Source organism: Argentina silus (assembly GCF_951799395.1).
Source record: "Argentina silus genome assembly, chromosome: 12".
Lineage (NCBI taxonomy): Eukaryota > Metazoa > Chordata > Actinopteri > Argentiniformes > Argentinidae > Argentina > Argentina silus.
The window spans coordinates 2,237,269-2,252,407 of NC_139666.1; the positions used below are offsets into that span (position 1 = coordinate 2,237,269).

At 47.5% G+C, this 15,139-nt stretch overlaps 2 protein-coding genes across 4 annotated transcripts in view; one reads left to right on the plus strand and one right to left on the minus strand.

Moving 5' to 3' along the window:
• Positions 1-213: 213 nt before the first annotated feature.
• Positions 214-5,729, minus strand: LOC310812773 (CASP8 and FADD-like apoptosis regulator). 2 transcript variants are annotated; one of them, XM_083681474.1, is made up of 10 exons: positions 5,656-5,729; positions 4,600-4,913; positions 4,342-4,447; positions 3,617-3,752; positions 3,350-3,417; positions 3,073-3,139; positions 2,889-2,941; positions 2,204-2,282; positions 1,341-1,848; positions 214-1,056 (listed from the first exon to the last, which is right to left on the minus strand). In XM_083681474.1, the coding sequence occupies exons 2-10, from the start codon at positions 4,887-4,889 to the stop codon at positions 927-929; spliced, it is 1,437 nt and encodes a 478-aa protein (XP_083537600.1). In that variant the 5' UTR covers positions 4,890-4,913; positions 5,656-5,729; the 3' UTR covers positions 214-926. The 2 variants fall into 2 exon arrangements, with proteins under 2 accessions (XP_083537600.1, XP_083537601.1); XM_083681475.1 differs by lacking the exon at positions 5,656-5,729 and adding an exon at positions 5,372-5,513.
• A 1,029-nt stretch (positions 5,730-6,758) lies between these two features.
• The window catches only part of LOC310812658 (hyccin 2), a 40,053-nt gene continuing 31,672 nt past the window's right edge, over positions 6,759-15,139 (plus strand). Inside the window, exon 1 of one of the 2 annotated variants that reach the window (XM_083681305.1) lies at positions 6,759-6,865. The gene's annotated coding sequence lies outside the window, so the exon portion shown is untranslated. The remainder of the gene's footprint in view (positions 6,866-15,139) is intronic. The other variant, XM_083681306.1, reaches the window with a different exon arrangement.

Below are 15,139 nucleotides of genomic sequence, written 5' to 3' on the forward strand. Positions count from 1 at the left end.
AGATGCATCAATGCTACGTCTTGGCAAACTGGTGTATGTCTAAGTTATCCTAGATGTCCATCTAGTGGTGGGACGCAGAATACAACATTAGTATGTGCTTCGGTTTAAATGTGTGTGAATCATTCCTCACTTCATGCACAGAGATAATGCAATTTATACTCTTTTTCTACGATTCTGAAACTGTCCTTTGGCGTTCCCCGTTCAATGGAGGTATTGCATTTATTTTAACACTGGTTTAACACTGATTTAATTCAGAAATCACTTCTGAAATACAGTGCCGTACCAATCAAAAGTCTGGACACAAATTTGCCAAGAGTGTGCAAAGCTGTCATCAAAGCAAAAGGTGGCTACTTTGAATAATCTAAAATATAAAACATATTCTGGTTTGTTTAACACTTTTTTGTTTACTACATAATTCCATATGTGTTCCTTCATAGTTTTGATGTCTTCAATATTAATCTACAATGTACATAAACATATACATAAACTATAAACAGTTCTCAAATTATACAAATCCTCAAATGACAGAAGTAAAAAGTAAAAAAAGCAAAAAAAACATTAATAAATAAAATGGAATACTACTGAATGCATTCCATTTAGTGCACAACTCTGGTGTTAGCTGTCTTACGTTTAGCTGCAATGTGTTTGGCAAGAAAGAGCAGAGAACTGGAATTATGCAATGATCTATATATCTAATCTATATATGTATAGATCTATATATCTAATAATCATCATCTAATCATCTAATCATCTAATAATCATAATATTCAGAATAATGATAGTAATAGTGCAGAGTAAGTATTTGTGTTCCTTGGTTATGGAGTGCGTTGGTGACGAAGAGGCCACTAGAGGGCGCAGTACACTTTGTTATTAACTATCTGTAGTGTTTAGTGGTTCTGGTCTAAATGATGCTTTAATAAAGCCTCCTATAATAAGTAGAGGTTCTTTCTGAGAGTGTGTCTCAGATTGATATTGTAACTTTCTCCAGGATTCCTCTTGTTGTGATCGTATATCACCCCATTCATCTCTGTGTGAACATCCAAAAGATTTGTTTTCCTGCAATAAAAAAAAATAGTAAGACACAACTATTTCATCGTGCGCATCCAAGGCAATTATTCAGTTGGGAAATGCAATCTTTGACAACAACCTACATTCACCTCAAAGTCGACTAGTGTACCTTTGACCATACTACCCAAAACCCAAGTACAGAAAAAGGAGCATTCACGTGTGTGTGAATCAAATTCGATTACATCGAATATAAATGCGTATCCCTTGTTTGGTTGCCAGTGTTGCCCTACCCATGAAAGTTCTGATAACTTCAAACATGTACTGTACACTACCTCCTCTGTCCCTTCAGCAGCGCCTCCCTCAGGGCCTGGAGGTACACAGACTGGTGGTGGTGGCCCTCCAGCTGACGCTCCTCTGTCCAGCAGTGGCTCCAGAAGATGTCTGCGTCCGACGGGACCGTTTCCACGCCGTGGCACCCGTCGGTGGGACCGTCCGTCTCCAGGTCCTCGTCCCTGAGGGCGGCTCTGGGGCGGCTCTGGGTCTCTGGGACGCTGTAGCTCTGGATGAAGAAGAGTTTGGGCTTGCCGGCCAGACTGGGACAGGCCTCAGAGGTGAAGAGGTGTCTGACTGTGTCCAGACGCAGGCCCGTGCTGTGTGAGTCTGTAGCCAGCAGGTCAGTGGTTGTACCCCGGCTGATGATGCAGCAAGCAAAGGCATCAGCTTCCTGATACTCCTTCGACCTGGACACGCCCCTGAGGCAGGACAGGGTGTCGTTCACGCTCAGCCACTTATGCAAGACGACCTTGAAGTGGAGGGAGAGAAACATCTCTTCCAACATGCCTGGGTGACAAAGAAAATAGATGTTCCATTATTTTCTGTTCTAAGCGTGTGAGACAAGGCCATATTTACTGCCACACATCCATGTAATATTAAAAAAAATCACCACGCAGTCCAGGGAAACATTTATGATGCTGTCCGTGCAAATTCCAGACGATGACTATGATATATGGTCCTCTGTGGCTCAGTTGGTAGAGCATGGCGCTAACAACGCTTATGTCGTGGGTTTAGGTCGTGGGACCATATATACTGAAATATATGCACTCACTGCAATGTAGGTCGCTTTGGATAAAAGCGTCAGATAAATGGCGTGTGTATAGATATACAGTGTCTGTTGGCACAGGATGTGAACTCTCACCTCCGTCACTCCCAACGCAGTCTATGATCATGCACACACCATGTGACTCTCCCTGAAGCTTGTACACATCCATGGGGCTCTGCAGAACACAGGCCATAAATACACCTTCCATATTACATGTGGGCATGTTGATACGTACTGAAAGAAAACCACAGGCCCGAGACACACAGTTCTACACGTACAGAACCAGTCAAAAGTTTGGACACACCTTGCCAAGAGTGTGCAAAGCTGTCATCAAAGCAAAAGGTGGCTACTTTGAAGAATCTAAAATATAAAACATATTCTGGTTTGTTTAACACTTTTTTGTTTACTACATAATTCCATATGTGTTCCTTCATCGTTTTGATGTCTTTGATATTAATCTACAATGTAGAAAATAATAAAAAATAAAGAAAAACCATTGAATGAGAAGGTGTGTCCAAACCTTTGACTGGTACTGTATATTTACAGCAGAATTGCACTGCTGCGAATACTAATCCTGCTGCTAGATCCATGTACATTATTATCATTGTTTTTATTACTTTTTGTTGTAAAATCTTTTATTAGTTTCTTATCTTTATTACATTCCATTTTAATAAAGATTCCCTAGGCACTTCATTGCATTGTGTACTTGAGTGTTGACTATTCAATGTAATGACAAATAAACAGAACTTGAATCCCTCAAATGGAAATCTAGGTGCATTACCTGGTGGCATTGCCCTCTTGTTTCTGACCCTGCCAGGCGTCGGTTCTCTGGAGCTGAAATGCCATAAGCGTTTAAAAAGACGAAGCAATAACTGTGAAAGCTGTTCATGATAGTGTCATACAGTAAGTAGCCTCTGTGTCTAGCCTATTGGCATGCCAAGAATGAAGAATGGGAAGTCGCTTACTGAGGAATCTGGAATGTCCCTGGCTTGGGTGGTGTGGTCCAGAGGCGGCTAGGAGCATGGGGTTATACTGAGGAACAGAAAACAATGTTGGAGAAGTCAAGCCTTTATGGAGAGTTATGGAGGCGTGAGGGGTGGGAGGGGGAGGGGGAGAGTGTGTGTGTGTGTGTGTGTGTGTGTGTGTGTGTGTGTGTGTGTGTGTGTGTGTGTGTGTGTGTGTGTGTGTGTGCGTGTGCGTGCGCGTGTGTGCGGGAAGAGGAAGTGATAGTAATTTACTCACAGCTGTGTTGAACGTCGACTGTTTCACCACGTGGTTTGGTACACATAACCTACGTTGGGGCATTCCACCTGAACAAAAACATTAACAATGTTACACACTGATCACCATTCACAATCACTGTCTTTGTCTCAGCCACATTTAAACACATGGCTGGTGCCACCAAATCTGTACTATACACTCATAAAGACATACATTCATTTGGAGATAAAAAATAAATAAACAAAATATCCTTCCATTGTTCTATGGTGTCCATTTCCAAACTCTCACCTGACGTCTGGTACAGCCTGACCTTTCTGGCCAGGTCAGCCCTGCCAATGTTCATCAAATATTGTTCAATTAAGTCCAGCCTCTGAGGTGAAACTCTGTCCAGCTTCTCCAGTTCGACAACGACATCAAGGAAATTCTGTATCAGAGGCAAGAGGTGAAATTAAATGTAAAAGAAACCAAATACTCAAAAAAGATGAGGAAAGAAACTACCCTGTATTTGACACAGTGTTTTTACAGTAATATAGTGTGGAAATACAGTGGAAATCCCCCTCCCACACAAACCAAAGTTGGATAAGCTTGTCAGGAATTAAATGACTGCTTGTTACTCAGTGGGTCAGGGTTAGAAATCCCCAAAAGTCATTAAAAACCTCTTTAAACCACTGCTGCTATTGTATTATTGTGTATTGCATATTATTGTGTTATTGTATTATTGTGTTACTATACTGTGCTACTATTGTGTTTTCAAAGGGGAGAACTTGCAAATAAGAATGGCATTGTACTGTCATACACTCCCGTGTGTCCAGTACCTACTGACATACACTCCCGTGTGTCCAGTACCTACTGACATACACTCCCGTGTGTCCAGTACCTACTGACATACACTCCCGTGTGTCCAGTACCTACTGACATACACTCCCGTGTGTCCAGTACCTACTGACATACACTCCCGTGTGTCCAGTACCTACTGACAATACACTTTGAACTTGAACATGATATCCTCTGACCTTGGCTCTGTCCATCCTCTCCCTGGGTAAAGTACTGCTAAGCAGGAATTTCAGAGATTGCAAGTCGTCCGTCCCCATGTCCTCACTGACGTCAGCCATTAACACTCTGTGAAAAGAGAAAACAATCAGACACACGAAATCTATACATAGAACACCAAATGAAAACATTTAGGCTTTATTTGTTGTGTTATATGTATCACTGGCGAGAGTCAATAAGCAAAATTCAATCAAAAGCACAACATCAAGCCTGTATCTCACCTGTATTCTGACACAGCTTGTCTGGGTCCCAGAATGCTTGCAATGTCTTGTTTATTGATCCTAAACACCTTCTTCAGGACATCAAAGCGTTTCAGTCTGAAAAGGAGCTCCACCAGGAACAGGTGATCCGCTTGCCCTTGGCTCAGCCGGAATTTCAACATCTCTCTGACACCAGCCACACAGCTGTCTGCATCCAGGACGCCACACAGGTAACACAGCCTCCTGCGTTCATCGGCGCTGAGCTCTTCTGCGATTCCATTGACCATATGAAGTAGCTGTCCATTCGCCATGATGAGCTCCTCTCAAGTAAGTCACTGAATGTGGAAAGCAGTAACTTTTTTACGAACAGGAAATTAAGATGGCTATAGATGTAGAACAAATAGTTCTAATCGGCTCAGAGAAATACTTCACCGTTTGAGATTGTCCACGGGTTAGAGTTAGGGTTAGGGAATAAGCATAAAAGATCAGAACCGTGACCACGTCGGCTAAGTCCAATTATATTATAGCGCCTACGATCAAAGTAACAATTATAACTACGTGGCCTGCAGTGGACCTTTAAACGAGGTCAGGTGTCAGGTGGCAACAAGTGCCATCGCCTGCAGCGTTCGATTGCGCCTCGAAATAAATAGAAGAACAAAGTTTGCTGAAGATGGTAAATAATAAAACAATATTAGATCGAATAATAGAGAATCATAGATAAAATACATCAACGCAGTCTATCGGTTGCAAATAAGAAATATCATTAAGCATAAAAGAGAAACACAGGACTTACAGCAGGACATGTAGGTACAGTCTCCAGATGCCTATCTTACAATCTGTAATTTATTGACGCATCGTTTCGTGGTTTTACTGAATGGAATGCACACAGCGGGACAAACCATTACGAAACGGTAAAAAAAACCCACTTTCGTAATGACTCATACGAACAACCCCTGCTGTGAGTTCAAAATGTCCAAATAAGCCTTTAGGGTGACGCATATCCGTATGTATTAATAAGCTACAATGTATTGGTGAATGGGCCCATAGCCCTTTAAAATGAATGTTAAGACAACATACCGTGCTGTAGTTTAGTTTTATAGATCCTGTATATCTCAAATTGCCTTATGTCGGGTCCCAAAACGAAACTAAATAGCCTACCGCCAGACACGCCTACTCTTTTACGCCCACGTCTACTAATTTAATAGGGGCGCATAGCCTCCTCTACCTAGGCTTCTTCCAAAATAATATTTGATGCTGTACAATGTCACTTCATCATTACTTTACCACGAGGTTTATCATGCAGCTAAGGTAGCAATTAGTCTCACTAAATCAGACCAAACAGCGTTAAATAGATGGACGTAGTATATGGACCTACATTAAATACAAATATGAGATTAAACATTCAAACACGCCCCCGGAATATCAACAATTCAGAAAGAAAAAAAATGTTTTAACTTTTCATTGGGTGGACAAGACGCCCGTTTGGGTGGGATGAGGTCACCCCTGCCCATAGCCACCGTCGGCGCAAGACTGTCCATAGCCACCGACGGCCTTGAATCAGACTGATTCTGGCATCTGAGAGTAGGTAACCATGTCTTTAATGGTGTATAATGTACGGAATAATGCATATGAATAACATGCATTAACACTCATTCATCTGTGGCTATCATGCAGGATGAGGTTATGCACCAAAGCTTTTCTTGTTAACCTTGAATATTGTTGTTTCACCTGTGGAAATGTATTTTTTTCCATAGATTTATGGGCAGCCTTATCAAAGTTGCTCTCCTCCTTGAATTGACGTGTTTCAATGTCTGACCAGCAACAAATCACATACTCATTTGCAATTGAAATGTAAAATCAAAGGGTGGTCCCAAATTAAATTCACTAACACCTGAAATGTGAAGGAAGCTCAAATCATTCTCACGAGCCTTCCTCCCGCAGAATAGTCACCTATTCAATCCACCAATCGGAGTGAGCGTTCGCTGAGGCTGTCCAATCGCGTTGTACTTTGGTTCAACACCATTGCATAGAGGCGAAATCATCCCAGCTCCCACAGTCAAATCATCCCAGCTCCCACAGTCAAATCATCCCAGCTCCGACTGTCCAATCACCCCAGCTCCAGCAGCCCAGTCCGGATTACTCGGAGGTACCCGATTGACACAGAGACCTCTACGGGATCATGAGAAATAAGCACTCATGAAGACAAGTGAAATAGCTTCGCCGGTCGAATCGCTGTGAGATGTGCTGTTAATGCATGACATACAATAAATCGGCATTCCGATTTTGGGTAAGTACGTTTGGCTACTTCTCACAATCCAGCGCTATCGCGGGATAACATTGAATATGTTTTTGTCTCTGAATGATAAATCCAGGCAGGAGTGCAGCTGCAACTGACACTGTACCGTTAGCCAGGGAGCTAACCACATGATCCCTGATGGAAAACATTAAATACATATAGTGTTAGTTTCCCGGCCTCCTGCTGTGATTTTGTTTGTGAGATAACACTCCGTTTTGAATCGCAAGTGTCGTAGTGTGAGCTAATGGTTTTGGCTGGGTGATGATGTAGCTAGCAACCTCTAGCCGCTGTAGCTAGCTCTACGTGTCAAGGTTTCCGTGTATGATTGCATGAGCCGTGCTCGCTGCTATTAAACCAGCGGCGAGGTAAACATTGTGGCGATGCAGCCAGTGAAGTGTAGCCTATATTAACTAAATTATAACCTGAACCTAGTTATTAGACAGCCATTTGTTGCTAGAAAAGCAAGGTTGCCTGAGTCCATGACGTCGCAAGCTAGCAAATCTACCTAGCTAGCTAACCTGATACGGCTAAATAAGCACCCTCTGGCTACCTATTCCTGTAACGTGTCAGTCCCTGTGCTATCTCCCACCTCCACCTCCACCTCCACCTCCACCTCCACCGCGGCTCGCCGGCCAGCCAGCGGCAACTTGATACCTGCTACTGGGGTAGAAGAAGGCAGCGGTATAGTCAGAAAGTCCAACCATAATGTCATTCATTGACACAATGAAAAAAACAAATATACATGGAATGAATGAACGAATACATGGACTATGAGAAGTTAGAGGAGGGTACCATTGCCTTTGTTTCCAGTATGCAATGAGAAAGGTAGACCATGCCAGTCGTGAGACTTGTCAACAGTAAGCAGAGCAGCGTCAGCAGACGGTCCTACTGTTGGTGGTCCGCCTCCTGCTCCTGTCCTACTAATGCGCTGTCCTACTAAGAACTCAGACACAGCAGAGGACACATGGGCAAAGATGTGGAAAACTGAAGATCCAGATAATTCCATGCCATCTGCTAAATCTCCACCATCCACTCTCTTCCTCCTCCTCCTCCTCCTCCTCTCACCCTATCCGCCATGTGTTCAGGGAGGGAGCATTTCCCTCAACAGCAGTTGGTTTGGGAATTGGGACTAGTAAAGACTCTCCTGTCACCCTGTTTGTTCTAGTCTAATATCTCACTACCACTGAGGAGTTGGTTTAGTTTCCTGTCACAACAGGCACCATTGTGTTGGTGATGTTCTGGGTTGGATGAGGGGGGTTCATGGAAGACAGATGATGGGCATCACAGTAGAGAAGGCTCCTGGTTCGTGCTGTGGGTGTGTCACAGTAGAGAAGGCTCCTGGTTGGTGCTGTGGGTGTGTCACAGTAAGCCACACAACAAACAGTGAGCGCCTCGGGGACTTCTCTTCCAGACATGCATTATTCTGCAGTTAGCGCGAGGTCGCGCTCTATTTTTAACTCCGTCCATTGTTGCGATGTCTCTGAGGGGTGACCGAAAGCCCGTTTTACTCTCATACTTAATCACATTGTGAACCAGGGCCTATTGTACTCTGCTTTTGCGTCTTTCTTTGTGTTCTGATTGCGAGTGCTTCTGAGGTTCATTGTCGGTTCAGAAACATTTCACACAGTAACCCCCGGGTGTCCGCCTGTTTCTGCCTTTGCCGACGACTCCTCTGGTCTCAAGCGAACACTGCTGAAACCGACTGACTGACTCCCAGGCTAATAGGGAGTCCTCTTGAGCAGTTGAAACATCATAGTCATTGAGTACGTATTGCATATCACTAAGTGCTACTTTTTAAATATGTATTGTGCCTGCTGGAGTCAGGGCTGATATCCCCCACGGCTATGCAGAGCCCAAACGTACCAGGGCTCTGTGCTCTATCTGCCTCCTACTATACCATTGCTGGTTATCCACACACAGGGACACGCATGAGCAGAGGGTCAGGGCTGTGATTAGTCTGTCATGGATTAGCTATGGTGACGAGCTATCCTCCACACTGCTTATTCAACTACAAAAAAACGGGATCATCTTACTGTATATTCCAATCCCAGGAATATGTACGCCTTTTAGAAATCATAGAAGCTGAGGGTTTTCTTCACCCTGCCTCAGGAGAAGGGGGGGGGGGACAATCGAAACGCTCTCTGGTTTGGATTTTCTCATAAATTGTGAGCGTGTTTGACATTGTCATGATGTCATTCATGTAGGCGATCAAGTAGACGCGGCGACCCCGACCGCTCGGCATGTTGGGATCACGCCGAGAAGCCGGCAGTGCTGACTGCTGAGTCACTGATAAGCAGAAGGTCTGACTGTCAGATCACTCTATGATGTGTGCTGTACACTGTACACCCACCCCCCCCCCCCCCCCCGCGGAGGCTTGTCTTCCTATGAGCGAGGATTCACACTAACTCGCACAGCGAGAGAGCACTCATAGGAAGAGCCACATGCCTCCTAATGATCTCACGTGAATACATCAGCCCAGCCCACAGACGAACAGGCCCTCCTGTGTGTACTGGCAGGGGAGGCGAAGTGCTTTTGGAAGAAGAGCTGCACTCTAGAATCAATGGCACATTCTTGTGGAATGGACTTTTACCCCCTGAGCCTTCATCTGTGTCCATCCTGGAGGGAGTCCTTTAGGGTGTGATGTTGCTGAAGTCAATAATGAGTCATGTTCGTAGTGGCGGCTAAGTTAACCTTTAAGCCGGACTCCCTCCGTCTGTTCACCCGGGGTCAGCTGGGAACGTGAGAAGTGACTAGCTCAGGTCTACTCTTCATCCCTAGTACTTTCTACGCTCATCCTCAAAGCTCTTCAGCTTTCTTTGATGGTCCTCTATGGCTCAGTTGGTAGAGCATGGCGCTAACAACGCTAAGGTTGTGGGTTTGATTCCCGCTGGGACCATATGTACTGAAAAATGTATGCACTCACTGCAATGTAAGTCGCTTTGGATAAAAGCGTCAGCTAAATGGCGTATATATATATTCTATGTCTTGACTACCTTCGTCAGGTCAGCACGGCCTAGAAGAAGACCTGAATTTCAGTCCCAAGAGGAGAGATGAGTGGAGGTTGGTAATGGGATCCAGCTAGTTTGGCCCCGAACCTCCCTTTAGTATGAGGCTGTGGAGCCGCGGGTATGAGCTGTAGTATTGACTGAATATGATCTGAGTTATTGACCTACACCACCGCCGCAGGGCTGGCCGACACAGACGCCTACCCTTCAGAAGTCTATATTCCATTTCCATGGGGTGTGTATCGTGATCATTAGATCGATGATTTTGTCATTTTTTTGGAGTGGTGGGGTGGGGTGTGGGGGGGGGATGCAATAAATAACACATTCCTAACAATCTGATTGTATGGAAAGTAAAGCATTTGATTGATGACAGGCTCGGTGTAGGTCGGTCTGGGTCCTGGAGTGAAGCTCTCTAAAGCTGAGTAGTTAGATGCTGCCAGCATCCTATGGCTGATCAAGGGTTTGTTTGGTGCTACAACAGATTCCACATGAGGACCTTGCTGTAGTAAGACCTCACTATAGTAGGACCTTGCTGTAGTAGGACCTTGCTGTGGGAGGACCTCGCTGTAGGAGGACGTCACTGTAGTAATACCTTGCTGTAGTAGGACCTTGCTGTAGTAGGACCTCACTGTAGGAGGACCTTGCTGTAGGAGGACCTCGCTGTAGTAATACCTTGCTGTAGTAGGACCTCACTGTAGGAGGACCTTGCTGTAGGAGTCTGTGTCATGCACAGTCGGTCTGAGCCCTAGAAACACAGCTCCGTGTTTGCTGGCTTAGATGGTTGTGATGGCCAGACATCACACGAGTGAGGACATCAAAACCAGCTGATATCTAAAGCTAGCCTAGTTTAGTCTTATCAGTTTCTTCTCCTTGCGTCTCTGTAGAGGTTGGGCTGGATTCTGAAACCCCCTCAAGCATGTGTACCGTTTGTACACAGTTCAAACAGATCATCTAGGGTTGGGTGTCAGCCACACTTCTGCATTCGCAGTGTCTGATAATATAGTCTGTTGATGAGGAATGGTGGGAGGCATGCCAGCGTGAGAACACATGACTGAACTGCAGCGCATCGTGTGTCTGGTGGAAACATGGAGGTTTCAAGGCTTTCACTGCTAGATGCGCTTTGCCTTATGTGTGCCATATATCTATGCCATTGAGCTGAGGCTTTTATCCAAAGCGACTTACATTGCAGTGAGTGCATACCTTTCTATATTTGTGGTCCCAGCAGGAATCCAACGCACAACACTCTAAGCCACAGAGGATTGCAAAAAGTTGGACACTGCACTTCAGCTAAGCACGTTTACAGGCAATATCCTGTAAGTGAACAATATATATTGTATAATATCTCATATGGGCCTCACCCTAAGATCATCCTACCTCATCTGACATGGGGCTTGTTATCCCATGGCCGGCTCTGGCCCTCGACAGGAAGAGGAAGTGGCTGAAGCACAATGGTCTCTGATCTGAAAGGCCTGCTGAGCCTTCCTCCTTCTCGTGTGTGTGTGTGTGTGTGTGTGTGTGTGTGTGTGTGCGCGCGCACGCGATAACCTTCAATGATTCACTTGTAAATAACCTGGCGGTTGAGTGAGATTTTGAATGAGGGAAACTGAAATATTGATGAACTAGGATTACCTCTCAGCATTCAAACTGACCAGCCCTGTGTGTGTGTGAGAGCGTGTGTGTGAGAGTGAGAGCGTGTGTGTGTGTGTGTGTGTGTGTGTGTGTGTGTGTGTGTACTCTCTCCTGTTTTATGAGCCAGTCACGACTCGGTGCTCAATGTTGAACAGACGCCAAAGACGGCGAGTCGATCCCACCAGAGTCCTTGAATCATCAGTGAGATGGAGGGAAAGTCGACATGGCCAAAATATATTTTTCAATTTGTCTTAAAGCTCACCACTTTGTTTGATGGTTGTAACCAATTTATGTTGGGGGGGGATTGGGGGGTGGGGGGTGTTCGCGACGGCTGCCTGTGTGCCCCCAGGCGAACTGGCACTGTTTCCCTGGCGTTCAGCAGTTTCGCCGGGTCCCTGGCACCGGTGGCGGCGGTGTAGTAACGGAGCCCCCCCCCCCGCTCCGCCTCAGCCTCCCCGGGGCGCCAACCAGGCCCTGAGTGATGGGCTGTCGCCGCACTCGTGGTTGTCACGGCAGCTCAAGGCGGCCTGTTGGCGGAGGAATGGCGGGGCGGCTTATGTGTAGCGCGGGGTGGCATGCTGCTCCTCCTCCTCCTCTGTTCCTCCTCCTCCTCCTGTCCCTCCAGAAGAAGGTAACAGAGCCACAGCGTCAGCACGGTCGCTGCTAAGTGTGGAGAGGTGTGTGTGTGTGTGTGTGTGTGTGTGTGTGTGTGTGTGTGTGTGTGAACTGTGGGCTTGCGATGAGCGTCCCGTCGTGTCTGGCCCTGCAGCTGCAGCAGAGCTAATTTTAGCCCTGCATGTGCGTACGCCTCAGTTCCCCTCGCCTGTGTGGAGGGAGGGCTTGAGGGAGGCTGAAAGAGAGAAGACTGCTCTCTCTCTCTCTCTCTGTGTGTGTGTGTCCTCTCTCTTTCTCTCTCTGTCCTCTCTCTTTTTTTCTCTCTCTCTCTCTCTCTCTCTGTATCTCTCTCTCTCTCTCTCTCTCTCTGTGTCCCTCTCTGTCTCCCTCTCTCTCTCTCTCTATCCCTCTCTCTCTCTATCCCCCTCTCTCTCTCTCTATCCCTCTCTCTCTCTCTCTCTCTGTGTCCCTCTCTGTCTCTCTCTCCCCCCTCCCTTTCTCTCTCCCCCCTCCCTCCCCCTGTAACCAAATCAGCCTGTAGTAGTCTCTGTGTTGGGAGGAGCAGCAGCCTATATCTGTCAGAGTGGAAATGTAACGTATATGTGCCTCATTGAGTCCCAGTGTTTGACAAGGGTAGAGCATTGTATTGAATTCCACCGGAGGCTATTGACAAGGCAGGGTCAGAGTTACCGAGGGTGTTTCTGCTGCTGCTGCTGCTGCTGCTGCTGCTGATGACCTCTACTCATGCACAGGTTTGGCTTCGGTCCACCCTAGCCTGCTTCCTGCAGCCAGGGGATCCATTATACTGGAGGCTGAGGCTAGGCCATTAGCATAACAACATTGAAGCACTGGTGCTTCCGAGTGTGGATGCAGACATGGCGTTGGAGGTTATGGCCGACTGGTTTAGGGAGTTCTAGTTTGATCAGGTAGCTCTAGTCTACCCCACCCCCCATCCTCCACCCCCACCCTCCCCCCTCTCCCTCTCCCTTTGGAATGTGGCTGGATCAGAACGACAGATGACTTCAGAGTCCCAGGTGTTCACATGGACGTGTGCGTGCGTACGTGCGTGTCACTGGACCCCTGTTGTCCTTTCCTGGATTCTCTTGTACTTGAGATGTACAGCCGAGGTCAGGTCTGAGGGAGTCTCGGGTCTGAGGGAGTCTCGGGTCTGAGGGAGTCTCAGGTCTGGTCTGAGGGAGTCTCGGGTCTGAGGGAGTCTGAGGGAGTCAGCCTGTGTGATTGTTAACAGCCTTCGTCGTGTCCTGGCCTGTTCCGCAGTGGCGTTGGGATCCTGCCGGACGGGAGACGGTGAGGCAGGCAGGGAGACGAGAGGTGGCTCCACCAGAACACACGGGTCCGCTGGAGTTGAATAATTCATGGCTGAGAGACGCTGACCTTGAGAGGTCCTCCTGCCAGGCACTGCTGATCTAGAACAGAGGGGACACGCTTTCCTCATCTTTGTGAAAAACACTTTTTGCTCTGAAGCCAAGTGTGTCTCTTATGACAGCCTACAGGGGTGTGACACAGTCTGTGTGTGTCTGTCTGTCTGTGTGTGTGTGTGTGTGTGTGTGTCTCTTATAACAGCCTACAGGGGTGTGATACAGCGTGTGTCTGTGTGTCTGTGTGTGTGTTTGTGTCTGTGTGCGTCTCAGCTCTCCAGCTGTGTAATATGTATGCAGGCATTATTTTCCGCCTCCTAGGCAGCGCCATGTTACATAAGGGGCATGGGGAGTGTCAGCTGAAGCCTGAGAGTTCTGAAACTGGATGGTAAGATACATTATTGCTTCAGCTTACGCCCGAATAACGTTACGTTTCCTCGACAATGGAACTCACACTGTTGGTGGCCTTTGGGAATATGTATGTGTATCCCTGACTGGTATTACTCTCTTAACCCACCCACTGCCAAAGACCTCCAGAACACTCACCACCTACAGCGCCGAGTGTTCCGTGTGGTGGTCACCTGGCAACAGCACTTTGATTTGGCTACAGAATGAAGCATCGTCATTGAGGCATCTTTTGGTGAATGAAGTCACCCGTGGCACTCTGGAATGTTGACAGTTTGGGGCGACTTTATTCCCCCTCGGCGCTGAATGAGTTAAAGGCAGAGCTGTAAGCTGTAGCAGGAGAAAGACCGTTATCTTTTATGTCACCCCAGCCTGTCATTGTTATGAGGATCCCTTCGTTATGACATCAGTAACAGTAGGGAGTGTCTCTCAGTCCCCGCTCGGAGAACGGGTCAATGCCTCGGCTGCTGACGTGACACAAGGTCATTACTGCTAATTGAAAATAGCGTTCTGGCTCGCTCTCAGGATATGAGGGTCTGTCTGTCACGGGGCCGGGCAGGCAGAGAGCAGGGGGAACGGAGAGCACCCCCGTGAGGCTGAAGGAGGGGCCGGGCAGGCAGAGAGCAGGGGGAACGGAGAGCACCCCCGTGAGGCTGAAGGAGGGGCCGGGCAGGCAGAGAGCAGGGGGAACGGAGAGCGCCCCTGTGAGGCTGAAGGAGGGGCCGGGCAGGCAGAGAGCAGGGGGAACGGAGAGCACCCCCGTGAGGCTGAAGGAGGGGCCGGGCAGGCAGAGAGCAGGGGGAACGGAGAGCATCCCTGTGAGGCTGAAGGAGGGTTGATCACCAGACCGGCCGACCCCTGTCCTGCATCACTGATGACAGGAGAATGGGTTAGGGGTGAGGTAGGAGACGGGGTAGGGGGGAGGTAGGAGACGGGGTAGGGGTGAGGTAGGAGACGGGGTAGGGGTGAGGTAGGAGAAGGGTTAGGGGTGAGGTAGGAGAAGGGTTAGGGGTGAGGTAGGAGACGGGGTAGGGGGGAGGTAGGAGACGGGTAGGGGTGAGGTAGGAGACGGGGTAGGGGGGAGGTAGGAGACGGGGTAGGGGGGAGGTAGGAGACGGGGTTGGTAGGAGACGGGGTTGGTAGGAGACGGTGATGGACAGGTTTTTATATCCGTACGCCAATTTCTCCCATCTCTCTTGTACCAGTTCCACCACCCACCTCTCTCTCTCTCT

Coding starts and splice junctions, on each gene's coding strand:
- LOC310812773 (XM_083681474.1), bottom strand. CDS start 4,889: ATGGCGAATGGACAGCTACTTCATATGGTCAATGGAATCGCAGAAGAG. Junction 4,448..4,599: donor CAAGCTGTGTCAGAATACAG/GTGAGATACAGG, acceptor CTCTTTTCACAG/AGTGTTAATGGCTGACGTCA. Junction 2,942..3,072: donor GGGACATTCCAGATTCCTCA/GTAAGCGACTTC, acceptor ATGGCATTTCAG/CTCCAGAGAACCGACGCCTG.